This window comes from Bemisia tabaci, chromosome 9, assembly GCF_918797505.1.
Source record: "Bemisia tabaci chromosome 9, PGI_BMITA_v3".
NCBI lineage: Eukaryota > Metazoa > Arthropoda > Insecta > Hemiptera > Aleyrodidae > Bemisia > Bemisia tabaci.
The window spans coordinates 36,670,831-36,698,728 of record NC_092801.1 but is presented as its reverse complement, the minus strand read 5'-3'; the positions used below and the strand labels follow the sequence as shown (position 1 = coordinate 36,698,728).

The 27,898-nt window shown below is 42.8% G+C and overlaps 1 protein-coding gene across 3 annotated transcripts in view; it reads right to left on the bottom strand.

The window, feature by feature from the left end:
• Positions 1 to 27,898, bottom strand: part of LOC109036092 (PR domain zinc finger protein 1-like) — a 45,403-nt gene that overhangs the window by 11,001 nt on the left and 6,504 nt on the right. For 2 of the 3 annotated variants that reach the window (XM_072304618.1, XM_072304620.1), the window contains exons 2-4: positions 7,600 to 7,712; positions 868 to 1,059; positions 91 to 210 (exon numbers count right to left, since the gene is read on the bottom strand). In XM_072304618.1, coding sequence (XP_072160719.1) covers positions 91 to 210; positions 868 to 1,059; positions 7,600 to 7,608 — 321 coding nt within the window. In that variant the 5' untranslated portion in view covers positions 7,609 to 7,712. Of the gene's footprint in view, positions 1 to 90; positions 211 to 867; positions 1,060 to 2,724; positions 3,469 to 7,599; positions 7,713 to 27,898 lie in introns of those variants that run through there. The other variant, XM_072304619.1, reaches the window with a different exon arrangement.

The window sequence follows — 27,898 nt, the reverse complement described above, 5'->3', positions numbered from 1 at the left end:
AAAATGACAGTTGATGGAAGAGGCATACTTTCTGCGGACAGATATCGAAGAATCGAGACGGTAAAATGGAAGGAGAGATTCGAAACTTACCCTCCAAAAATATTTTCTGATTGCTGACTTAGGAACTGCGTCTTTGGCGTAGACGTCGCCAACGAAGGGACCGAAGCGGGTTCCCCTAGGAATGTAACTCGTGCTCCAGACGCCCAGCACCTGTTGTAAAAGAAACATCGAATTTAGAATTTCTCGTCGTACAAGGTTTTTGGATCCTCGCTCAATTAAATGAAAAAATTTAGTGGGTCGGTAAAATTTTAAAAACCCCAAAAAATCCTGACAAGATCAGGTTTATTCTGCAAACTACTTCATTTAAAATTCCCAGACATTTTTCTGACACATCTGAGTGAAATCGCCTGACAATTGAAGATATGCCATATGGCCAAGAAAACATGCTTTGAAATAGTTTCCAGGCAAAATTTGTTGTTCTCAACGTCAAATCCTCCATTCTAGAAAGCTAATAGATTTGAATTAATAATTTTTCCCTGACACTTTCGTCATTTTCCCTGATATTTCCAGGTTTTCTCTGACTTATTAAAATTCCCGAACAGTTCCCAGTATTCCCTGACTGTGGCAACCTTGCATACTATAGTCGTGCTGGCCTACTGTTTTTTCTTTGGTAATTTCTGAACTAAAATCCTAGGCTTAAATGGACTGCATTTTGCAATTTGGAACTATAAATTCTGGATCTTCTGGAAAAACACCTATGTGCATTGGGAAACTAATGGCACATACGTTGTTTTTAAACCGGGCTAGAATTTATAGTTCAAAATTGCAAAATGTAGTCCAAATGGCATTAATGGTTGTTGAACTTACATCATTGAGGGACTGGGACTGTTTGAGGACCAAGTTTCTGGGGAGTGAGGCTTCTGCCCTGTTGGGACATTCTGGTTCGACCGGCTTGTCAGGGACGATGTAGACGACATGCTTCTCAAACTCCTCCTCCTTGATCGTGTTCAGGTCCCAGGCAGGCCCCCCGTCTCCCCCCTCATCCATGCCCAACGTGTCCTGAAATCAGAAAGACAAAACGCTCAGTTAAACATTTGATATATAAACCCATTTGCTGTTTATGCACACCGAAAGAAAGATGAGGACAGAAAAAAAAAAAAAAAAAAAAAAAAAAAAAAAAAAAAAAAAAACGGAGATCACGAAACATCAGGTAAAACAAATGGTTTAAAAATCTGTCGATAAATTTTCATGGAAAAAAATAAAATGTTGCTTCAGCATTTATAATTTTTTAAAAAAAATGTGCGATAAATGTAAATGCTGATTTTAAAAAAAAAAAAAAAAATGCTGGGATAACTACTTCTACGGTTAAATGAACACATTTAGTGTTAAGTTAGCATTTTTTTAAATGTAAAATTCGCACGATTTTTCAACGGTACGAATGCTAAATCAACATCCGATTTTTCCTCGTGTGACAAGTTAAATCGCCTTCCTTTTCGAGTGATTCCAAATCGCAGTTTTCATCTGTTTCATTTTAAACTACCGTAAAAAAATTTTCAGGAATTTTGAAAAATAAATCAACGAATAACAATACATAATTTGAACATTTAAAAAGGCGGATTCATCCATAAATATAACATTTGACGGGAAAATCGCAACGTTGCTACTTTTAGGATACATTTTTCTCAGTTCACAATCGGCGCACTGTTTTACGCTCTTCAGTATCACTGATCAGTCGCTGATTCCGTAAATAATTTCTTAGATCGACCGATTAATGTTCTGAGGTAAAAATCGCCTTCATTTATGAATGATACCAGACCGCGACCGTCGTGCTGGTATAGTTGCGCTATATGAACTTAAAGGAGCGATCCCTTACTTTTGGGCGAGCTAAATCGAAGAACGTTGAAGCAAGATTGCTTTCTGTTCCTGTTGACGACTCGCAACAGTTCAGAATCATAATATGTAATCATAATTGTAACAAAAGGAAGGAAAATCCAAATTTTGCATCGTACCCTTTTTTATCAAAATTAATCAAGAAATGTGTATGTTCTGCAGTGAAAATAGGCTGATCAGTTTTTCACAGTTGACAATCACCCAAAATAAAAAAAAGGAAAAAATAATAATTTTAAAAAATGGGAGTTTTTGTAATGGAAAAACTGGAAAAAGAAGGAAATATACGCGCTAATCATACCACACAACTACTCGCTCACGAGCCTACCGACTTGGCTTTTTTCGACTGACGGATTTTTTCCAAGCGAGTTGCTCCTCCTACCGAAATTTAAACAAACAAAAAAAAAAAAAAAATTGAATTCTAATATCCGAATAATGGAGAATTTGCAAGGGTCTGAAATTTGATGAATTTCCTGTTTAAGTGGAATCCTCTGAGTGAACTGAACACGAAGATACCCTTGATTCATAAATTGAGCGATTATTAGAGGAGATATGACAAAATAACCGATTCTGCTAAAATACATGTGTTTAAATGGGAAATGCCGCCAGATGACGTCACAAGGCGGCGCATTTTCTCACTTTTAAATCAATTTTTCTCCAATTTCCCATGTCAGAAAAAAATTATGAAAAATATTGCGAACTCAGCTCATTAGGCACTTTCAGATGAAGCAATAAAAAAATTGCGTGCAAATTCTCCATTGACCCGAAACGTCCCAACCGACTTGAAAATCGTGTCATAACACCACTGAAATCAAAAATCGAGTCCAACATCCTCACCTTGACCATGGTTGATGCGCAGATTGCACCATTTGGTAACGAAGTGTAGGGTGAAATTTTGAGGTAACTAAAAATTCGTTAGGCTAAAAGTTCCGAGCTGTCGGACACTCATCTTCACTTTGAGCGCTTCACCCGGGAGAAGAAAAAACCAACACAAAATTTTCGACTCCGACCTTTCGACTAAAACTGCGATTACTCTAAAAAATTCCGAACAGTCGCACAAACTTTCAAGACGAACCAAAAAAACTGGTGAGCGAATCTCACAGGAGACGATCCAAAAAAGGCGACGTCAACCCATTTTCCAGAGGCTGAAAAACTCCGACAGAACCGCGCTCAACTTTTCCCAGACTCGAAAGAGACATTCATCCCGCACACCAAAGTCCAAAATTTCACAGGAAACCGAACGACCTCCAGGAGATGCGACACGAACCACTTGAATGTTGACCGAGGTCAACCCATATCACTTCGACCTCCGATAGCTCACCGCGGGTCCTTCCGCGAGCTGAGGTAGCCAGTTTAAACCACTGTCACAACACCAGGATTTCAAAATCGAGTGGCAAAGATCACTTCCCGAACACGGTTTTCGAATCGCGAACCACCAGGTCCAAACAACGAATCGCTAGGTTGATGCGGATTTTCGAGGTTTGGACGGACCAACTGTTGCGAACCAACTGCGGACCAACTCGGAGTATCGCGGAGCGTAGAGTACGAACGTGTTGACTAGCCAGGTGCTCTGGGAGCAATGCACTGCCGCGGCCCCACGAGAAGAGTTCACTCTCTCAAGTTCAAAGAGTGACCTAGATCTTCTTCCTCCTTCCCTGCTGCCGCGTCGTCTCGAAAAAATCCTGATTTGACTCGGGAGTTCTGGCGTGGAAAGATGATGTTGGGCAATGGTGTTTTCTTCTACTGTCCTCACTGTTGCCTGACTGATTAGTATTCTCAGTTAGCAAGTTTTATTTTTGTTCGATTCAATCAGACAGGGACGTCTCTTTCTACACAAGGGAACAAATTAATCAGTTCTTTTCAAAAGGAGACAGGTCCGTTCCTCACTGAAAAAAAAATCTCAGCGTTTTTACCAAGGTCTGCTGGCACTTCTACCATCTCACTTTTTTACCAATTATTGGTAATTTTAACAAGACAGACTGGTAAGCTTACCTAAAAACCGGTATTTTTACTGTTTTTTACAGGTAAGAATACCACTCTTATTGGTAATCGATTCCCGGTAACTTTGCCATTCTATCTCGGTAATTCTACCACAGTCGATAAAAAATATTGGCGTTTTTAACCCAAGTTCCTGTAAAATTACCGAGAAAATTCAATAATTTTACAGAGATATCTCGGTAAAATAACCAATTCCATAAATGGTAATTTTACCGAGAAAAAACTGGGATCAAATAGAATCCTGAATTCTTGGTAATTTTACTCTTTTCCTAGTGAATACACCGAGATTTTTTTTCAGTGCAGTTAGCAAGTTTTATTTTTGTTTGATTCAATCAGACAGAAACGTCTCTTTCTACACGAGGGAACGAATGAATCAGTTCTTTTCAAAAGGGGACAGGTCCATTCCTTGATGAGTCTTAGGTAGCTAGTCCTTTTATGCAACTCGAGGCTCATGCAAAAATGGACTTGTTTTGAAGATATCTTCGAAAACTTTTATCGTGATTAGGTTTGAAATCTGATTATTTTTCCGTGATCAACTCGGACTGGCGGTTAATCAGCACAGGGGCTCTAATCAGAACCGAAACCTGTCGTTATCTATTGGGGAAAACAGAGAAAATCTCCGAGCGTGATTTGCAGCAGGACGTATCATCTCGTCAGATACGTTCCACCAACGACCAATCTATTCCTTCGATGAATTCGATTGCATGACATTAATTCAGATCGTTCGTCAAGGCCCACATTCATTCAAATTTCAAATTTTTCTAACCTATCCTTGCTTAGTCGACAGAACTTCCGAAACTCCCGGAATTTCTGAAATCTTCCACAAAACCACAAGGTCCAAATCTGACTGAAACACTCTAAAATTAAACGGCTCTTGACCCACAAGAAAAATTCCCCGACTTTTCCAGCCTTTTTAATGAATTTTCGGCATTTTTCAGTCAAGGTAGCCGATTGGACTCAAATATTTATATTGTCTATTTTGCGACTTAACAAAAAAAAAAGAAGAAGTTGAATTTTTGTATCATTTCTATGCGTTTGAAAATTTCAGGAGAAAAAAAAACCATTATTGAAAAAATATGTCTGTCCGTACCTTATTTCTGTGTGAAGCCGTATCTCAAAATCTACTTGTTCAATTTCACTCAAACTTTGGAGGACCATATCATGGCCCCCTCATGCACATTAAGTGAATTTAAAGTGCTCATTTTTTTATTTTATTTTTATTTTTATGTTGTTTTTTTTTTTTTTTTTGGGGGGGGGGGGGGTTTATTTTACGATGGGAAATTCGCACGGAACAACGAGCTGACAATTGCGCTCCGATGGTGCGCCGATTCTCTCCTCGCTTCGATGAAGCTTCTGGAAGCCGGGGCAATGCTGCGCAGACTCCGGCTCCAGGCCCAGCCAGCGCACAGTGGATCGAGTCAATCAGCGAGGTCGCACGTAAAATTTTTGACTGAAACTGCAAATCTTGATGTTAAATTCGTCAAATTTTAAAATTTAAGGGGTGCATCCGGAAGAAAATTTCACGAGAAAACCAACGGAACCACTTTTAGAACCTCCAAAGTCTCGTATGAGCGGAGTTCTAAGCTTTTAAAGTTTCCAAATTTCGTCCGACCTCTCTTATCGACTCGATCCACTGTGCGCCGTTCGCGGTTCGCGAGCGAGCACTCTCCGTTTCACCGGTTGTTGCCCTCGCTGCTGCTCCGCCGCGCTGAGGAAGAACGCCATATGAACATTCGAGAGTTGCCAAATTTCCCCGGATAAAACATGTATTTTTGACGAAATTTATGAACATTTTTCCTTGAAATTTTCAGATATTTTAAATTAGATTAGTAACAAAATTATCTGAGAAATCGGCAGACAAATATTCATAAAATTTCCTGAAAATTAGTGATTTACCCAAGGAAATTTGGCAACGCCTGAAGGCTCATATGGCGTTTTTCCTTCGTTGCTGTTGGAGTGACGGCCGCGCGGGTTCGCGGGCACCGTCCGAGAATTATTTCAGGAGCGAGGGCGGGCGGGCGGGCGGGGACGAGGGGGGGGGGGGGGGGGTCCGCCGAAGGAGGTGCTAGGAGGAAGCCGAGAATTAGGTGTTGTACGCGGTGCGCTCGGTCATTGTCATTGTCATTGGCGTCTCGGCTTGGACTCATTCGGGCGACGTCACCTGGTCTCATTTCCGAGCGGGTGGACTCGGAAGTCCGCGCTCAGGAAATCTTGGACGGTCAAAATATTGACGGCTTTGTAGCGACGTCGTGATTCTTTCATCGGCGGATCCAGCAAATCGGCAATATTGTTTTTCTCCATTTAAACCCGTGGAAATGTATCGATTCTTGGAGGGGCCAGGTGCTCGCAGAATCGATTGTTTAATATAGATTTAAATGGAGGAAACCCGATGTTGCCAAATTACTGGATCCGCCTCTGGATTGTTTAGAGCGAATATCGACGGCTAAAATGCAAAACCACGTATCTCCGCTCGGACGGTCAAAATATATTCACTGCAAAAAATTTAATTTTATCGAAAAATTTTATTAGTTTTATTATTTTCGTTCCAAATTGGTTTTATCACCAGACAAAGCTCGTTGTGGTAAAAACTAGAGATGGAACTGAAAAGCACAGCATAGAAAGTAAGAAACCTAGTAAAGGAGTGGTCAAGAAGAACCCGGCGATGGGTCAACGTTTTAAAGGAAAATAGAAAAACTAAGAGATCAGGAGAAAAGGTAACCTTTTCAAAAAAATTATTGAATATGAATCCTAATGAAAATGAAAACACTAACAAAATAAAACATGTGAATCTATTGGTAAATAATTTACCGATCATTCGACAAGCAGGGGCATATGGGGCCCTGTAAAAGGGCCCATTGCTTCCGTCAGGCTCTTTTCTTAGCTTTTCAATCCCTTACTCCATTTTTTCCCTTTTTAATCTCTTTTTCCCCTCTCCCTCTTTTTTAATCTCTTTCTCCCCCTTTCACCCTTCGTCAGGGAGATTCGTCAGGTTCTTAAGAATTCGTCAGGTAACGCTGGACCCACAGCACAATCATCTCCATCAGGCACCAAACGCCTGATTTGACCACCGACAAACGGACGGGGACTGAAAGCGACCGGAGAGGAATCAGCGAGATAGAAAGAGACTAACTCTACAGGTCGCCTCTTGAGTGAGAGAGACACGAAGAGATCGGAGCGTGCGAAGCGACAACGCGGTGGACGCTGGGGTCTTTGTCCTGAGCTGTGCCGGTAACCGAGGTCTTTGACCGGAGCTTTGACTCCTCGCTCACGCTTCGCGAAGAAAGTTCACTCTCATTTTTCTACTCGCCGCACTCCGCGCTGCCCCGCCGCCCCGGCACTAGCCGCGCTTCCCTAGTTCGCGCTTGCTCTTTCACTATCACTCGCGCGTTGCCAAACTTGGCCAAAGCTCGCCACGCACGCCCAAGGAAAATCGGAACGATGCTCCCGAAAATGGTGAGAGACATCGGTGGATCCAGCAAATTGGCAACGTTGTACTCCGCCATTTGAACCAATGGAAATATATCGATTCTTGAAGGGACCACGTACTCCTACATAAATCGATTTATTAACATGGTTTGAAATGGAGGGACTCCGGTGTTGCCAAATAGCTGGACCGATTCTGGTGAAAAAACGAGATGAAGAGGTTAGGATGAAAATTGTCATTCAAGCCATAAAAATTACTGCACGCTAAAAGAAATGGGAATGAAGACTCACCTGTCTCATTGCAAGCTGTTTGTTTACATTTCTGTTGGAGCCGACTAACGTCTTGCACGCTGTCCTCACGCTGGTAGGAATTTTGGCGGCTTTTTTTAGACGGGCTCAAGAATCTGAAACACAAAAATAACCAAACATGAGAAAATGAAAAGAATCCACGCATGTTTCAATACATAATGCATAACAAAACGAGGCAACTCGAAATGCAATTATACTTACAAAATCCACCCAATTAAACTCAACGGTAATTACTCCAATTTAAACCTATGTTGAATAATCGATTCTTGTCGGAGCACCTAGTTCCTCCAAGAATCGATATAATTCCTCAGGTTTAAATGGGATAAAAACAATGTTGCCAATTTGCTCGATTCGCCAATGAATTAATTTCATTTTTTTTTTCAGTTTCGGTTCCTTCCCAACGGATAGAACCAACTAAGGGGACACCCCACGACCCAACCCATTCTAATTTGAATGCAGCTCGGCGTCGAAATCCCCCCAAAACAGACACACACGTGAGGAGGGTGCCCCCCTCCCCCCTCGTTCCCGTACCCCGGGGTATTTGCGTAGAGGCGCAACTGTGTCGACAGCAGGGGGCGTGCATGGAGGCCGCCCCGGGCGGGCGGGTGGGGGGAGCACGTATGAAGTATGGCAATCTAACCTACATTTTCACTGCTCCGTCGTCGGACCCCCCCTCCCCCCCTCTCGCCGGGCCGCCCGCCCATCGCAATTTCACTGCCAAGTGCAACGACCTCGCGCTCGACGGAGACGCGCTGGGCATTCGACGCCCCGCGACGGGTAGGCAAACCGCACGTCGGGCGGTTGCAAAATCGTGCTCGGTTCGTACTTGCGACGGTGTTTCTTTATTTTTCCGAATCCGTGAAAGGGCGCATTTTATGAAACCCACGAGGAAAAGCGTCATTCTTCTTTTGTTTACGCGTACAGGGTTCCGCGACTCCTTCTTATCCGTGCGTTCGAGTCTCTGAAGCTGTGGCTGAGAGGGTGGAAGAGAGTAAAAGCATCATTCTTCTTATGTTTACACATACAGGGTTCCGCGACTCATTTCTTACCCGTGCGTTCAAGTCTCCGAAGCTGAGGCTGAGAGGGTGGGAGAGAGTAACCTCGAATTTCTCGGAGGAGTTGTTTTTTAGGGTTTTTCACCCTTGTTGCAGCCTTATACTTAACCTCGCATGGCGCTAGTAGCCGGGAAGGAACTAGATTATAACCTGGGGGAGGGGGGTTAAAAGGTGTTCTGGGAAGGATAAAGGCTCGAAGCGCTTGTTCCTATCGATTTTACAGTCCAGAGGCACTTCAAGAATGGATATTCCTGGTTTTGATCATCCATTACCTCGCACGAGTTCAATAAGTTTACACGAGAAAAAATGATATTGCTGATTTAACCATTTTTTAGGTAAAAAATGGTCCAAAATGTTTCAATTTAGAATTTACAAAAAAATGCCTTTTAACCCCCTCGATTTAATTAGCTTTCCACTATAGTCTAATGTACGTTTGAAACATGTCAGACATTTTTTTAACAATTTAATTTTTAAACTAGCAATCCATTTTTTTCCCGTATACGAAAGATTTTCAATTCCCCGATGAACCGTCCGATTGTCCCATAGATTTTCAGCCCTTTGACTCCCCCAAAAATTTTCAATCCTCCGATGCATTCCGGTACATGCCGGTTCGTCCCGGTACCAACCGCCGCAATTTGACCTCCTATCGATGGCAATATGTTATCAACCGCTGCACCAGCTCAATCACCACGTTCCGAGGACACCGATGTCGGAGTTTCCCGATCGGAAAAACCTGGCGAATGAAGCCCACAAGTTCATTGGGTCACCCGCCTATCTCCTCACCTCACCTCACCTCACCCCCCCCCCACTCCGCGGGCGCCCGCAGTGCTAGAGCCACGGCCACGGTCGCGAATCGAGGGCGATCGGCCAAGGAGGCGGAGCCACCGCACACTGGATCGAGTCAATAGGATAGCTCGGACAAAATTCGGAAACTTTAAGCGCTTATAACTCCGCTAATACAAAACTTTGAGGTTCTGAAAGTGGTTCCATTGGTTCCCTCGTGAGATTTTCCTCAAGAAGCACCCCTTACAATTTAAAATGTGACGAAAAGAACATCGAAATTTGCAGTTTAAGTCAAGCGACCTCTCTGGTCCACTGTGCGCCGCTGCCGCGACGCGAGCGAAATAATAAACATCGGACCAATGACGCGCGGCGCCGATGCCGCGCGGCGGGAAATTTGAAATTTCCCTTCCGAATTTCCCCCTGGATTTTGAACGCGAGGAGAAGAAATTGAATATTTTCTTTGGATTAAGGTATTGGGTGGAGTTGGCATCGATCCTAGGGGAGGGTTTTAATGTGGGGTAAATTGTGTTTTTTCTGGTGCGATTTGGCAACCTCTGGAGGCATTGATCAGCCGTAGATGACGCTGAAAGGCAGCGAAAAAAGCGAGAGGAGGAAGGGACGCGACGCAGGGAAATAGAGAGTGTTACATGGAGGGAATGATCGGGTCCTGACGATGATGCCAAGTTGGGATGAATATATCATTATTATATGAATATAGATTTTTTTTTTTTTTTTCAAAAAAGATGTATAGTTGAGGAACACATGATCTGCATTCTACGATGAAGAACTACAATTTCTGTCTAGTGCATAAAAATACCTTGCTAAATGAGGAAACTGATGGCACGTACGTTGTTTCTAAAATGAGCCAGAGATTATGATTCCTAATTTCAAAAATAGGCCCTATTAGTCCAGGCGCCTGGTAAGTCTACCTGGAATTTTGGGTACACAGCGATTTTTTTGGCCTACTTTATGTTTTTTGGGTCGCTGAATCCGAATCTGAAGTTTCCGCACGCGTATCTGGTGAGCATTTTCCGCTATTTTGAAAAAAATGGCCCAAAAAGGCCTTTTTTTTGCGGTTTTTTTTTGATATAGCGGCTACGGATGAGGAAAAGTCCCGGATTTAGCTAATGTTTTGAATAGCTGACATAATTTGGAAGAAAATGGTGTATACATATGTTAGGTTTGCTTAAAAATTGAGGAAGATACAGCATCGTGAACATCGCGCCTATTCACGTTTTCGCGGCGCACCCGTCAACGCGCGATCCGGCTCGCCGCGGTCAGCCAAGTTCCGAAGCGTTCTAAAGTTCCGAAATCCGAGGTTCCTCAATTTTTGAGCAAACCTAGCATATTTATATACCATTTTCTTCCAAATTTTGTCAGCTATTCAAAACATTAGCTAAATCCGGGACTTTTCCTCATCCGTAGCCGCTATATCAAAAAAACCGCAAAAAAAGGCCTTTTTAGGCCATTTTTTCAAACATAGCGGAAATGATCGGGTCCTGACGATGATGCCAAGTTGGGATGAATATATCATTATTATATGAATATAGATGGTTTTTTTTTTTTTTTTCAAAAAAGATGTATTGTTGAGGAGCACATGATCTGCATTTTACGATGAAGAACTACAATTTCTGACTAGTACATAAAAACACCTATCTGCATAGGGAAACTGATGGCACGTACGTTGTTTCTAAAATGAGCCATTAGCCAAACTCTTCGGAGGCATGAGAGTGCAGGAGATATGTTGTGGGATTTCTCACGTTAAATTTTGAAAAAATTACTGAAAATTTGGATGAGGGCTCTTTTTTAGACTTCTTAAGGTTGCCCTGAATTTTGCTTCAAATCGCTCGGAATTCAGTACCGAACTAGTTGATCTTTCATTTGGTGGATGTTTCCCAATAAAATTCGAAGTCAATCTAGCATTTTTGAGACAGAGAGTCCTGAAAGTCCTTCAATTCGATGAATTTCTAAAAAATCTTCCAAAAATGGCTCGCAACTGAAGTCTGCTAAAGGATATTTACTTTGATCCATCAAAGTGTGCAGATCAGAAACGCAAGGAGCGCGCCCTTTTTTTTTTTCAAAAAAAACCTACGGATCCCAAAAGCTGAAACCACCAGAAACCAACCAAATTGGAGTCTTTACATCCCTTTTCGCACAATTCATCGTAGCTACCGAAAATCATCGGATTGAAAATTCTAATTTTTCACCGCCAGATCCGTCAACAGATCATCAGCGCCCGCGTCTTCGATTTTCTCCCCGTCCCTCCGGCAACGGACCAGGCGCGGGGGGAGGGGGGCTGATTCTATTTCGGTGACCGACCTAACCTAATTCGTTCGCCTAATCATTCTACTTACCGCCCGCTCAGCACGACGGTCGCCCCCTCCGCTCCCGCTGCAGCACCCGAAGACAGGAAGGAGGCGAGGGGCGGTGGTAAACAAACTACGGAGAAAAAGTAAAATACGCAATTGACTCGTGAATCAAACGCGCAATGAACTCAAATAGATAAAGTGCGCAATAGACTCGTTCAGTTGCTGCGCCATTCATTTCGCGGTATTGGATTTGCTGATGTTCGGCGACTCTAATTGGAGACCAAAAAAGTAACCCCAAGTCCAAATTCATACCTGCGGACCAACTATTTTAGTCCACCACTGAATGGTTACTAAAAATCATAGTTAATTTATAACTCATCGAAAGAGAAATTCTAATAGTGAAGACCAACCCAGCGTTAAAGTCTCTGTTTATATAATTGGAATCTCTCAAACAATGATATATTGAACAGCTTCGCGGTGTTGGATTTGCTAATGTTTGGCGACTCTAATTGGAGACAAAAAAACCAACCTCAAGTCCAAATTCATACCTGCGAACTAACTATTTTTAGTTCACCACGGAATGGTTACTAAAAATCATAGTTGATTTATAACTCATCTAATGATAAATTCTGATAGTGAAGACCAACTCAGCGTTGAAGTCTCTGTTCATAATTGGAACCTTCAACCAACGATATATCGAACAGCACAACTGAATGCTCCAAACCCAAGTCGAGGGCACACTTTACGGGCTTCATCAGGACTTTAAGAGGTTCGCAAATCGACCAATTCATACATCATAACCATGATTACACCCTAAGGTTGATTTCGCAAACCGTTAACCCAATCGAAACGTCCGAAATTCAATTTTCTCCGCGCCGGTTCGAAAACCTTTTTCAATTTGGAGCTCACGCCTTGACCCCAGCAACGCAAAAACTTGGGGGAGGGGGGAGTAGAAAATGCGAAAAGGGCCAAAACACCTTTCCCCCGATAACATCCTGTCTTTGTCGGTTCGTAACAATAGCGATCGATCATCGCACATCTGATAACCTGCCCCAGCCTCCCTCGGATCCGCAAAATTCCGACGATGCCGGGATCATAAATCCAAGATTTTGAGATCATTAATTCGAACCGAGCCCCCCCCCCCCCTTCCGGAGTCGGGCTGGAAGCCAGGGTTAGCGGTCCGGCCCCCTCCCCCCTTCGTCGTCTAGAAGGAGCAAGGTCGGCGGGTAAGAAGAAAATGGCAAGTTCATTGCCCGCGCTATCTCGCTAACGGGATTGTCAGCGAGCAGCTTTACCGGCTTGCGGTGTTGCCAGGTCGCACGAAAAATGTTGGATTCAATATATGGATATTCTTCGAAGAAATGATATTTTGGCAACGCTGTAGAGCCCGCATCTGGGAGCTATCTCTGTCTCCCGCATGGAGAGGAGTGTCGCCTTCTCTTTCTAGAGCCGCAACCTTTCTCTCTTCCTCGCGACGCTGCTGCGGCTTTTGTCTTCTTCCGTCGCTTGTTTTGGAAGCATTGTGCTTTCCTCTTCCTTTCGCTGCCGGTGACTTGCTCGGTTTTTGGGGCAAAAAAGCTATCGCACAGTTTACGGAAATCGAATTCTGATGAGTCGATGCGGTCATATGAAATGGAACTTAAAGTTAGGAGGGTGATATTTTGGAACGGAATGGAGACTTCGTGGCTCCAAACCTTCTAGATTCATTTTCAACGATATAGTATTTCAGCACTGTCCAGCTTTTTTGCCTCAAAAATCATGCAAGTCACAAGTTGTGAAAGAGGAAGAAGAAGTGCTGTATCTCCAAATCAACTCAACTGGAAGACAACTTTCTTTATCTCTCCGATATTCTTAAAAAATCCATCTTTTTTCACGTGACTACGAAGAGATCATTTCAAAAGACAAGAAGTTATTCTGTCTCAGTTTGCTATTTTCTTCATCTTTTCAGCACCCTCTTCCCTCCGTCCAAGTATGCTCGAGCCACGCCTGATCGAGCGTAGGAGATAATTTAAATGTCCACTTCCATTAACATATATTGTACAGGCACTTACGTCTCTTTTTCAAAAATTAGACACTTACGACTCAATGTCAAAAATTAGACATTCACGACTCAATGTTAAAAATTAGACATTTACGACTCAATTTCAAAAATTAGACATTTACGACTCAATTTAAAAAATTAGACATTTACGACTCAATTTCAAAAATTAGACATTTACAACTCAATGTCAAAAATTAGACATATACGACTCAATGTCAAAAATTACACATTTACGACTCAACCACGTCCAAGTCACGGTCCACCACCCGGATACACCGACTTTTCCTTGCCGATGCGCTAATAACGGACCCGGCGAAACGGCAACGGAACCGCTCCTCCAGGAGAGGACAACGACCCCCAGGAGCAAGAACAACGCATCTGCACCGGGTTCGCCGTTGACGATACGCGGTTTCGGTCGGGCGGGCAGCGCCTTGTTGACAGGGAATTATCACTCTGCGAGTGATAACGAGCCCAAAAATTCGCCCGGGCAGTCAGTCGAGCCGAACCGCGTACGGTACCGTGCCCTTACGGTACCGAGCTGCACCGCGCGCTAACGGGTCGGCGTCCGCTGGGGAGGACTCTCTCTGTCTTCTCGGACGTGAGGTAATAGGTGAGGGCAAGACTCACGATTTTTATGTCTATAGAGATGGAGGGGGGTCAGGATTTGGCTATCGGGTTCCCGGTAAATTTTGTAGAGACTCAATGGTTCCATAAATTGGTATACATTTTGCCATTCGAAATTACGATTCCTGGCTCACTTTAGAAACACCGTATGTACCATTAGTTTCTTGATGTACGATAGTTTTTTGAGCCAGAAATTGTAGTTCCTATTATTAAAATGAAGTCCAAGCGTCTCTACATTCTATTCCCCGCAAGATCCGCTGGAGGTAGTGAAAAGGAAGTCTTGGTGGGCACAAGAAGATAAAAAATTACTTGATTTAAACAAAAATATTCTAGAATCTGCCACTAAGATCTCTCTTGAATCAAGTAGAAAGGATGTTCATATGTGACCGGATCTATGAAAAGGGACCTTGACCATTGAGAGAAAATTTTCACTAACTTTTCTCAAATGCATGGATGAGGATAGTTGGGAATTCTGGCGCAGTTTGAGCCTAAAACCTCACAAATTGAAGTGAATATCTATCAAAAAAATTTTCGACCAAAATTTTTAGATTGCAGAGAAACATCTTATAAGTGTCTCCAAAACTTCAAAAAACATTATCTTCTGGAGATTAAGGTCTTTAAACAGATTAATGCTACACCCCCACCTTCGCGCCGACTATTAGCGAATAGTGCGCGACTGGAAGTTGCGGCGGTCACCGGGAGATGGCGTCGGCGGCCAAGACCGTTACTCGAACTCGGGAGTCGCGAGGTGAGTGAACTCGCGGTGCCCTCGGCCCACGGAGGGGGGGGGGGGGGGGGGCTGGGGCCCCGGCGCGAGTCATTTCGTTTTCTGTGAAATTCGTGGATTCTGACTCTTCCTCGGTGAATCTCCTCCGTCGGGAGGTCGTTCACCCGCGACCGCGACTCTTCCGTAACATTCGGGAGCGGTCTCGCCCCGCCGCACCTCGGTGAAGAAACGACTGAAAAAGGACTGAAGGAATTGAAACGAAAAAGTGAAAAAATATTGTTCTTGCTTGAATATGATATTCTCGCTGTGGGTGTTATCGGCACCTGAAATCTGCGTTGGAGGCTAAAAGAAGGGTAATTTATGGAAAATCTAGCTTCCTTTCCCCCTTCCGCAACCCCAGAAAAAAGAACACTGGAAAAAAAACACATTGGATCTGGAGTCCAGACTCTTAAAAACATCGACAAGTAAAAATACTATTGATTCAATCAAATTTAAGCTTAAATCAAGAACCGAGCCTCTTGATTTGAGCGGATTTCCTTTTGATTTAATCTTAAAGCTGATTGAATCAAGAGTCCTTTTTCTTGTCAATGTTTTCAAGAGTCTGGACTCTAGATCCAATGTGTTTTTTTTTTTCCACTGAAGATAAGGTGTCTCTGCTAGGCGCTATCCACCCCAGATAGGAAATAACTGAAAGAATACCCCGAAAAGCCGGAAGGAACGACTGCGAGAGGATGATTTTCCCACGATGCTATACGAAAGAAAAAGAGAAAACTACTTAAGGAGACAGAAACAAAGACAGGATGTATTGAAAGACAGAATTCTTGTTCCTGAAGGCGACCCCCGCCCCCATCCTCAACCGCGGAATTTGCCAAATCTACTGGAAAAAAACACATTGGATCTATCACATTGGATTGGATCTCTCATTGGATCACATTGGATCACAATGACATCTAGTCCAGACTCTTAAAAACATCGACAAGAAAAAATACTCTTGATCCAATCGGATTTTTGCTTAAATCAAGAACCAAGCTTCTTAATTTGAGCGGATTTCCTTTTGATATAAGCAAAAATCTGATTGAATCAAGAGTATTTATCCTTGTGTTTTCAAGAGTCTGGACTCTAAATCTAATGTGTTTTTTCCAGTGTTGCAGTCACTTTTTAAAACAATTTAATTATTAAATCAGCGACCCATTTTTTTTTCTGCGTAGGCAACAGCGGCAGGAAAAAACTCAGGTTGGAGTGGCGACAGATCGGGGCACTTTCAGGAACTCGCCAAAGAGCGACGTCTCGGAAAAGAGTGAATAACCTTCGCGAAACCCACTTGTGGAGCGTGCCTTCGCGGGGCTACCGTTGAAGAACACAATGCGCGGGTGCAAGAACACAATGCAGGGTGCAAAAACACAATAGCGCAAAAAAGTGTCACCAGGGGCAGGTTCCGTGAACTCCGAGGGCTGAACGCTGACCTCGGGTCTTCCGAAGATCGAGGGAAAAAAAGAGAGCCAATTTCGGCCGATCGATTCGCGATTGTGTCCGGGCTTGATTGGGCTTTGTCGATGGGCGCGTGTGACGGATCAGCTTCCTGAAACAAAGGCGCGAGGTGTCGACAACCTTTTCGAAAAAAGGCGCAAATCCGCGATGGAATGGGTAAAAAAAGGATTCTTCGGGCTGTGGCTTCCTGGAACATCAGCACCCGAACGCATTCTAGTCACCCAGGTTCGCGAGAGCATAGTCAGTTCAAGGAAAGCTTCGCCAAAAATGCTGTGCAAAAATGTACGTCTGTATAGTATAGTTCCTTAAAATCAGGTCGTGAAAATTTCATACGAACGAGTGAACACTGGAAAAAAAAACACATTTGATCTAGAGTCCAGACTTGAAAACATTGACAAGAAAAAGTACTCCTGATTCAATCAGATTTTAGCTGATTTAATAATTCAATTGTTTTGAAAAGTGACTGCAACACTGGAAAAAGAAAACACATTGAATCTAGAGTCCAGACTCTTGAAAACATCGACAAGAAAAAATACTCTTGATTCAATCGGATTTTTGCTTAAATCAAAAGGAATCCGCTCAAATTAAGAGGCTTGGTTCTTGATTTAAGCTAAAATCTTATTGAATCAAGAGTATTTTTTCTTTTCGATGTTTCCAAGAGTCTGGACTCTAGATCCAATGTGTTTTTTTTTTTTTTCCAGTGTCTTTTTTGGTTTTAGTTCAGCCATACTTCGAAGCTATACCGACATAACGTGGGCGTTCCGGGCTTAGAGACCGAAAGTTCCGGGCCCAGGACCCGGAGTGATCGAAGCTACATCTCAAGCACCCGGAACTTTCGGCCTCAGAGTCCGGAACGGACGGTATATCTATATAGCCCGTAGTTTTGTTTCAATGTAACCACTACGACTTGCACAAATGACCCGTGGATGTTGTGAAAGTTCATCCACCTTGGACGACGACTTCGTTCCTCTATGACCCACTGATCGAGAGAAGTAAAAGGAGACCACGTCGGAACCGTTGACTCCTGCGTTTTCCATATTCGCGTATGGAAATCCCGAGCTGTTACGGGGACAATTTTCCTCGCGCGTTAGCTAACGCGGATGCAAGCGGTGAAAGTAATAAATTCAAAAATCGGACGCCCGATTCGATTCGTTTCCCGGCCGAAATTTATACCATCTCGTATTCAACCTCTCGCGGTCCTTTGTTTACCGCGCCTGGAAATTTGTTTTCGAGGTTACGTATCCACTTTCATCCCGCGCAGGGCTGCCGACCCCGGGTCACGTAAGAGGCGTTTGTTGCCCTCCCGACCGCGGGCGGTGCCCTCGTCCGTTTTATGACCTCTGCGCGATTCGGCGGAGTCAACAGCTTTGTGGAAATTTTACGTTTGAGGATTGCTTAATCTGTACTAAGCTACCTGCTATGGATCCGTCTTATGATGTCGTTCTGGAGCTCGATGAAAGGACTTCATATGGATGTATTACGCAATTTGGAAGTAATTGGACGTATTTATGCTGAAAAGAACTATTTTGCGCACAATATTTCTTTTTAGCATAAATACGTTCAGTCACACAGAAAAGAAAACTCCAGCCTTGGAAGCCGCACCTACGGGCTACGCTACATAGACATACCGTCCGTGTTCCGGGCTCCGAGGCCGAAAGTTCCAAACATTGCACCCGCAGCTGTCAAAACTACAGCTCCAGAACCCAGATCTTTCGGCCTCTGAACCCGGAACGGACGGTATGTCTACGTAGCCCGTAATTCGTTTTCAAAGTACTCAACTCTGAAAAATCCCTCCAAAGGTAGTGGCTTTTCGTTTGGCTCTATCATTTTTTTTTGGTAGAGATAACCAGCTTTCGCAAAACGCGACTTTTTCGTTTGAAAAACCCAGCTTTTGCAAAATGCGACTATGTCGAACCCCTCTAAATTTTATTGTGTTGAAACACCCTTTCCCCCATTCCATGTCATCTCCGGGTTTGTAAATTGAACAAAATTTTGTAAAAATTAAAATTATCAGATTTTAATCGCTATGTGTGCTCACCTAGACTTTAACCATGAAATATCTGCATGCGAAGGACACGAGCGATAATAAAAAGAGCTTCTTTGATATTTCTATTGCTCCGCCCTTAATTTAAGAAAAAACCGTCCTCAACCTTAAAAAACTTGTGTTATCATAGCCATTTAATTCGAACAATATTAAAACCCACCTAATCTACATCAATTCCACATTTCTCATACCGAGAAAGGTGCAACACGCTCTACACCTCGATGCACCTGCCATCAACACTTAAGAATTCGTGTTATCCCTTTACATCATCCGACTTCGACGATTGGTTAAGCAGGATGGATGCTGCGCTATCCTACCAAAAACAACGAAAGAAAAACCATACATAAAACATTGAAGTCACAAACTTGTAGTATTTACGCTGTTCTTCCCTTAAACGAGCAATTTACCTCGGACAAAGCTGCGGCGCTCGGGTCGAGGAGTCAGCGGCGCGCCGACCACAAAAAAAGGGGTGAAGAAAGGCGGAAAAGGGTTGAGAGGCTCCAAGACCCCCGTTGAGACTTGGGCGGAGAGTGGGTCACGACGACTATCGAACTCGATCGTGTGCTCTATATTTCAAGGAAAAAAGTCGAAATTCGATGAATCGGGGGAGTTTTTTCGGGGGTCTCGAGTGGGTTCGTCCGCCCCTCGGTCGAGTAAATACGGCGGCGTATGCACGGAAGATGTTTATCCGAGACAATCAGATTAACGGGACAAGAGCACCTCGTCATCCCCCGTCTCGAATCGACGGCGCGGCGCGCGGTGCGCATACGCTATCTGCCGGCGCCGCCGCCAAACTTCCAGCATCCTTCTTCAGATTGTTTTCTCGTATGTTGAACGATCAACTCCTCATAACGATAATCGTTTGTACCACTTTCAGCTCTTTCTTATAATGACCGTCAAAAGCTCAGCGGGCTGATTGTTAAAATTGATCGACAAAGCTATAGACAGAGGAGACAAAAGGGATATGGAAGGGTCCTATTGAAGGAAGTGGGTGGTTGTAATGGACATAGGAGGTAGGCACTAAAATAACTAACGCAACCCAACGCACCGAGAAACCCTACAGTTAGTCCATAATTAATTAACTCTCTTAGTCTAAAAGAGCCACCCATGCCAACCAAAAGGATCGCTCCATACTCCCTATGTCTTCTTTATCTATAGCTTAAAAATCAGCCCGCATGGTGGTATAATGGCGCTGGATCCCCGCTATCTTGCGTGTAAAAGAAGAATTTTTTATTTGATACACTGGAAAAAAACACATTGGATCTAGAATCCAGACTCTTGAAAACATTGACAAGAAAAAATACTCTTGATTCAATCGGATTTTTGCTTGAATCAAAACGAAATCCGCTTAAATTAAGAGGCTTGGTTCTTGATTTAAGCTAAATTCTGATTGAATCAAGAGTATTTTTTCTTTTCGATGTTTTTAAGAGTCTGGACTCTAGATCCAATGTGTTTTTTTTTCCAGTGTATAGCGAAAACTGAACTTTTAAGGCCTTTTCTTCAAGCTCTTCAATTAGCACATGCTACAACTTATTCCGCCAAAGTTCCGGGAGTTCAACTTGTGTGGACATGGCCTTGAACTGAATCCATATCAACTCCGGAGCAAAATAACAAAATTTGTGATTTTAGTCAAAAATTGTATGTCCGACCTCTCTGATTGACTTGATCCATTGTGCGTCGCCGGGCTTTGCGAAAAAATTATTTCGACGATACTTCTGTTGAAGTTATGAGGGTAGAATTTGTCCTCAAGAAGCTCCAGAAAGAGGTCTTAACGACGAAACGGTGTAAATTAATAAAGAAAAACAAAGCACAGTGCGGCAACGGGGCCCTCATAAGCGGGTCAACAAGGAGGAAGCCGGCGGAGCCGGAAGAAAACATTGCGCTAGGCCCGCCAAGGTTGAAAGGGTGAAGATAACAGGACCGCGTCTCAAAAAACACGTGTTGCCGACAAAAAAAGGCACAAAAGGAATGGAAATATAGGTAAATCAGAGCCGGAGACGGCAGCTGGCCTCCGCACCGACAGATGGGAAGCTAGGCCGACCGATATTGGGTTACTGGGCCCGCCGCCACCGCGGGACTTTGGCAGATGCGTCGCGCCGGGGGCCCACGGGCCCACCCCCTCCTGGGGCCCGTGCACTTGTTACCTGCCCCGTTATGGTCGGTCGGGGGTGCCCGGGGTGGCACCGGATTGATTGGATTTCCCCCCGGTATGAAACCGTTGCTGGATGTCTGGACCTGTGCGGCGATCATGCGAATCTTAGATGGGTGGAATTCCTGACTTTTGGGGTATTTTGCAGGACCTTGACCAATTGAATCAGTGAGAACTTTGATCAACTTTTTGAACAATTGAATCAGTGAGAATCAACTCGAAAAAATAAAAATAATCAAGACACACACAAAACCGCACAGTAAATGAAGGAGTTAGTCAAATGACAAAAAGTTTTGGTGCCGAAACACAAGTAGTCAAGGACACTTCAAAGGTCCAAGTTGGAACTGATGCGCTACCATCAATGACCTTCATGAACACTGACTTTCTTTAATGAAACTTCAGCATTTTCGAGATACCGAGTTGGTGTGTTTTCGTTCTCACTGATTCAATTTGAACGGCATTTTGAATTTAGGCGGAATTTTTGAAAACAAATCCTGAGAAACTTCTCTGTCAAAAAAAAAAAAAAAAATATTTGCTTGATCCTCAGGCAAAATGAAATACTTGCGCCCATGACACTTTCAAAGAGGCTGCAAGAGGCGTCGTGGTTCGTTCTAAGTCTTTATAAAGACTTGTCCGAGTCTTTATAAAGACGGCGACGCTATTTTAAAGTAGCGTCGCCGTTGGAACCTTAATCCTATCCATACAGAAACATTCTAGGAGACTTTAACGCAAGGGTAGGAAAAACAACGAGCTTCACTACATTTCCAGTAGCATCATTACATTTCCAAAACATTTCATGGGAGTTTCTTTATTAGATACTTCTTTAAGGGGAATCTCGTGAATGGGAACACTTGGATAGAGACATTTTAGGAGAGTTAAACGCAAGGTTAGAAAAAACAACGGGCTTATTCGCAGTAACATCACACTGCCTTTACCAAATTTTACACGAAAAGCAAACATCTAAATATTCATCAGAGCTTTTTTTAAGGGACCTCTGCTGAATGAGTATGTCTGGTAAGAGATATTTAAATATTATATGTATTTTAATTGATTTATAAAATCAATATTATTTCATCCTTCAGACGTTCTTCCCGCTAAACCCCGCGGATCAATTCAACTAGTTTCGCAAGAAATGTTCATCCTGACGGATCTGTTTTCTTGCGATTTAAATCCCATCGGATACCGACTCTAAATTCTCTATTTTCAAGAAAAGTAAGTTCAAAAAGACGAGTTTCCAGACCGATCATCTCGTAGACACACAATCCCGCGACCCTGGAGGGCGTCCACTTACCATCGCCGGGTTGCCTGGGATTGATCCAGGCTCTTCTCTTCCTGCTTCGATCGATCCCTTTGTCAAAATGATATATCGACACCCCACCCCCTCCCAAATTACGTAACCTCAACCCCCCCCCCCCCGATAGATGGTCCCGTTACCCCGACAGGTATAGACTCGGTAAGGAACAAAGGATCAAGAACTCAAGGGTGCCAAATTGTGACTCGATGGCAGCACAATTTTGCCCCTGCGATTCCGATTTTGGTGCATTCTGCTAAGAGGAACTATGGAACACTCGTTCTTTGTGTAAATGGTTCTCTTTTTATTTACTTTAATGATAGGAAAAGTTCTTTGTAGCATTACATGTCCAACTCGACCACATTTTGCAATTAGAAACTACAATTTCTGGCTCGGTTTAAGTACAAAAAATGTAAGTACCATAAGTTTCTCCATGCTTATAAGTGGTTTTTTTCGGATTGAGTGATGAATGTTCGGCTGAATTTCTGGCTCAGTCTAAGTACAAAAAGTGTATGTACCATCACTTTTTCCGTGCACACAGGTGATTTTTCCGACGAGCCAGAAATTTTTGTTCCCGCAATATAAAACTAAATCCTTGTAAGAAAGCGCTATCTGGATGTTGTGTAGTTCCTGGACCTTCTGGTTTACGAAACGCAAGTCGGAAAACTACGAAAAAAGTAGAATTATTGCTTTAAATCTACAGAGTTAAAAGGAAATGATTAAATATTATATTTTTGATTATTGAAATGAAAAATTATGGTAACACTGGTAAAAAAAACCTCTTGGTTCAAGAGTGCAGTTTCTTGTCGCCGGATTTAAGAGTCTGGACTCTTGTTTCAATGCAAAATCCGCTTGGATCAATACAAAATCCGCTTGAATCAATGCAAAATCCGCTTGAATCAATGCAAAATCCGCTTGAAACAAGAGTTCAAGACTCTTAAATCCGGTGACAAGAAACTGCACTCTTAAGTCAATGCAAAGCGGCATTGGTCCAAGAGGGTTTTTTCACCAGTGAATTTCAGTTGCGGTTGGGCTTTTAGCGTACCGGTAAGACAAGAGTTTCGTGGAAGACGATTTAAAAAAAAATTAAATGAAAATGTGACAACCCTGTATCTACATTCCCGTTACCATGCATTTTTTGTGGCGCAACCCTCGACGTCTTCCTGGTGAGGGTGTTTTGACTATCAAAATTACTCGGTATCGGGAAAGGTCCCACCCCCGTCTCGACGGCAGGTTCCCGAAAGGGACCGAGGGCCCTGAAATAAAGGCCCGGCAATAAACTAGCATAAAAGTGAATAATTAAATTCGATGCGACGTAACTTCAAACCTTAAACCTCGATCTAAACCTTAAACGTAACAGCCTGCTGACGGGGAATTCAAGAAATCGGCGCCCACCCCTATTTCTTGTCATTGTTTCGCTTGTCATGATTTCATCGAGAAACGGGCCCGATTCTACGCCTGTTTAATTCGGGGAAAATTAGAAATGCTAATATACCCATTGGGCTGCATGCATTTGTTTTCGATCAATTTTTCCGATTTTCTTCCCTCTTGTAATAATGAGAATCGGCACGTAACTTTAAAAGAATCGACAAAAGGACTTTACAGATATTTCGGCGTAGTTTTTAGTATGAAAAAAATATCTGATAGAATTATACAGTGTTTTGAAAGGGAGAGGGACCGAACATTTACAGCTCTTATGTTGTTCCTGAAATGAGCCCGAAATCGTAGTCTCTGAGTGCAAAATGTAGTCAATATATTGAGACCGTTCTTGAAGCTGCAGCGAATCATGTAAATTGAGAATTTCTTGGAACGTACAGGGTGATTTCATAAGAGAGAGATCGGAGGGCCCAACAACCTCAGTCAATCACTAGAAAAAAAAAACATATTGAATCTAGAGTACAGGCTCTTGAAAACATTGACAAGAAAAAATACTCTTGATTCAATCAGATTTTTGATTAAATCAAGAGGAAATCCGCTCAAATTAAGAAGCTTGGTTCTTGATTTAAGCAAAAATCTGATTGAATCAAGAGTATTTTTTCTTGTCGATGTTTTTAAGAGTCTGGACTCTAGATCCAATGTGTTCTTTTTTTTCCAGTGATAAGTAAATAAACACATAAGCAGGCCTCTATTCCTTGACGAAGTTTGTAAGAATCTCATTCAGCGATGAGGAACAGTTTATTCCTGGCTCATTTTAGAAACATCGTAAGGGCAATAAATTGTATACACTGGGAAAAAATACATTGGATCTAGAGTCCAGACTCTTAAAAACATTGACAAGAAGAAATACTCTTGATTCAATCAGATTTAAGCTTAAATCAAGAACCAAGCCTCTTAATTTGAGCGGATTTCCTTTTGATTTAAGCTTAAATCTGATTGAATCAAGAGTTTTTTTTCTTGTCAAATTTTTTATAAGTCTGGACTCTAGATCTAATGTGTTTTTTTCCAGTGTACGGATTGAACGGATGAAGTAGACATAGTGGTTCCTCATTGCAGAATCAAGTCCGATTGTCCTTCGGTTCCGAATCGGACGTATTTCCCCCAGAACGGCGACCCAAAACGAGCAGAACCAACGCTCGCCGATTTCAATGACAACCGCTCAACTCCAAGCAAAAGCTCCCGTGTATACGCGGTTCTCGTCGAGCGAGCCAGCGCGGAGGGAACGAACCGTCGCAAAGTTCAACGACACGGCGACACGAGAAGGCGAGGAAAACAAACGGCCCTCTCGCTTCCTCGTGTGGACTCCGCGCGGGAAAGAGAGAGAAGGAGAGAGAAAGGCCCCATCCGAAACCAAAAGTATGTCTCGGTCGGGCGACGGCGGTCGTTGCCCCCGCGGTTCGACGGAGGAACGAGACGCGGACCGCGGGAGGAAGGAAGGAAGGAACGCTGGTCCGGTCCGTTCCCCGTCCGAGCCCAAGTGAAAGGAAAAGGAGGAGGTGCGCGCTCCGAGTTCAAAGCTCCCGTCGCCATGGCGACCGCAGACCGCGAGCTGATTTCGCTGTGGTTCGATTTGTTCCAGGCGGGGGTTTATCAATTTTATAAGATTTTGTCGCTGGAAATACTGTTCGGATGCCCGGAAAAAATCGATTGCTGATTTGAAAATTAAATTGTTAAAAAAATACACTGGAAAAAAAAAAAAAAAAAAAAAAAAAAAAAACCACACACACACTGGATCTAGAGTCCAGACACTTGAAAACATTGACAAGGAAAAGGACTCTTGATTCAATCAGATTTAAACTTAAATCAAAAGGAAATCCGCTCAAATTAAGAGGCTTGGTTCTTGATTTAAGCTTAAATCTGATTGAATCAAGAGTATTTTTTACTGTCGATGTTTTTAAGAGTCTGGACTCTAGATCTAATGTGTTTTTTTTTTTTTTTTTTTTTTTTTTTTTTTTTTTTTTTTTTTTTTTTTTTTCAGTGTACATTTTAAAAAAAATGGAAAGATAATTTTACCACGGGGGTGGATGAATTAGCATTTTTTCATCGTAAAATCCAGAATGAAACATGTTGGTCACTTTTTTGTGACTTCAAAATTGCAGAAGCAGAAATTTTTTTTTTTTTTTTTTTTTTTTTCGGTGCGTGGGATTGACAAATTTTATAAGATTTGGTCTCTTGAAATGCTGTTGGGGTGAATCGAGAGCAGGGTGGCTTGTGTCAGCTGCATCAGCTATAATCAAGGATTATTGATTAGCAGGACCAATTACTTTTATTTACACACAAAAAAGAGAGAAAAAAAGGAATATAGCAATATTTGCAAAACCGCAACTTCTGACCTGGACGAATTGATGATTCGACCAGGTGAAAGCACCTTTTCGCCTATGTTTACCCACCGGTTGGGTCTAAGGTTGAAGGTTCAACACTAATCCATGATCGATCATTAAAGGCAGGTGTTGACGTAAGGAAATACACGGAAAGTGAAGTTCATACAGTGGACGTAAAGTATACCCACGTAAAGAATCCCCCGTTCAAATTCAGCCGCTGTTTTTTCTACCCGGTCGTTTGAGTCTCTCGAAATATTAACGATACACGTATGCTGAGACCACCAGCTGCAAAAACCTACGATTTCCCGATGATTGTTAGAATAGCGAGGTACAGCAGGCATACAAAAGCACAAAATTTACTTTAGAACATATCGAAAACATATATGAAAAAATATACATAGAGTCTCACATGAAAAATGTAAAACGATGATTCTACACAGACCCCCACGATCGGTAAAAAAAGCCTATCTGATTATTGACCAGTTCAAATCTCTCTCGAGAAAATGAAGAAATAAAAGAATGAAGAAAAGATCAACTCATACCTCGGGGTGTGAGAGGGGATTGAAATATTGCAGACTGGTCTAAGGGCGAATGGAATGGTTACGAAACATCATTTTGAAGAAAACAACTCGTAAAGTGTGAGGCTATAAAAATTTTCATTTCAACTGGGGACTGGAACTGAAGGTCTACAAATACTGAACTGCAGTGGTGAGGTCAATACTCTACTCAAACACCAAAAAAGGCTTGGGAGCAAGGAATTCGTAATGAGCTCAGCCAGTTGCGACAACTTTCGGGGCGAGGGATCCGTACCCAAATCCAAGAAATCAATTAGACTGGTTGCGCACTGTGGTCAAGTCGCAGTTGAAAATATATCATTGCCGAGCCATTCGTGAATCATCGACACGGTATGGCTACTTTGGATCGAGAAATCCATGTCCAGTGAGTTTGTGACTTCGAACAAAGTAATTATTTTAACTTCAAAAAGAACATAAAAAGTGCCAGTGTTGTCACGCTAATGAAAATATCTTACGGTCGAAAGGAAACGAGACTGTATCCTCTGAATTTAAAACACAAAAAGTTTACGTCGAAAAGAGGTAGAACATCAATTTTAGTACAATTTTAAAATTCTACTCAATATATTATTTTAGCGAATTTTTTTTTTTTTTTTTTTTTTTTTTTTTTTTTTTTTTGGATTGTCATCAAGAAAAGACGTTTGATACAACGACAACTTCCCTCGGATAATCTGCACTGGTAAAAAAACCTCTTGGTTCAAGAGTGCAGTTTCTTGTCGCCGGATTGTGGCTTGAAACAGGAGTCTGGACTCTTGTTTCAAGCGGATTTTGAATTGAATCAATGCAAAATCCGCTTGAAACAAGAGTTCAAGACTCTCAAATCTGGCGACAAGAAACTGCATTTTAAGTCATTTCACCGCGGCATTGGTCCAAGAGGTTTTTTTTTTACCAGTGACGTACCTGCCACGAACTTTTCAAACCCCGTATTTTTGTACTCTTTTTTACTTTTCCCAGGCGGCAAGCACCCTTTACACCATTCCAAAACTCCAAACTCCAGAATCATCGATTCCGCGCCGGTCTCCGATTTTAATGAACCCCGTAGCATTGACCGACGTTGATCTTGACCGATTCGTTCCGAAACACGCGGAGGGGGGATGGAGGGGGGGGGGGGCGACGGAAGGAAGACGATCCAGCATTCGTCCGAGTGTAAAATCAGTGAGAGTACAGACTTCAACCACAGCCCGCGGTTCAACGCCCGAGAGTCGCCGAAGGCAATGACTGCCCCCGCCCCCCCTCTCCGATCCGTGGGGCTGCGGCCTCTGTACATTCCTTTACACCTGTCTCCTCGAGATTTGGAGACCGGCAGCGGTCAACGGACTTGACCGTTGATGATACGTATATTTGGGAGGAAATTGAGGAAAAACGTGAGGGCTATTTACTTGTTTAGTTTTGCTTATGATTCTCGCTGGGACTGCCTGTTGAATCTGTCTTGAGGACTTT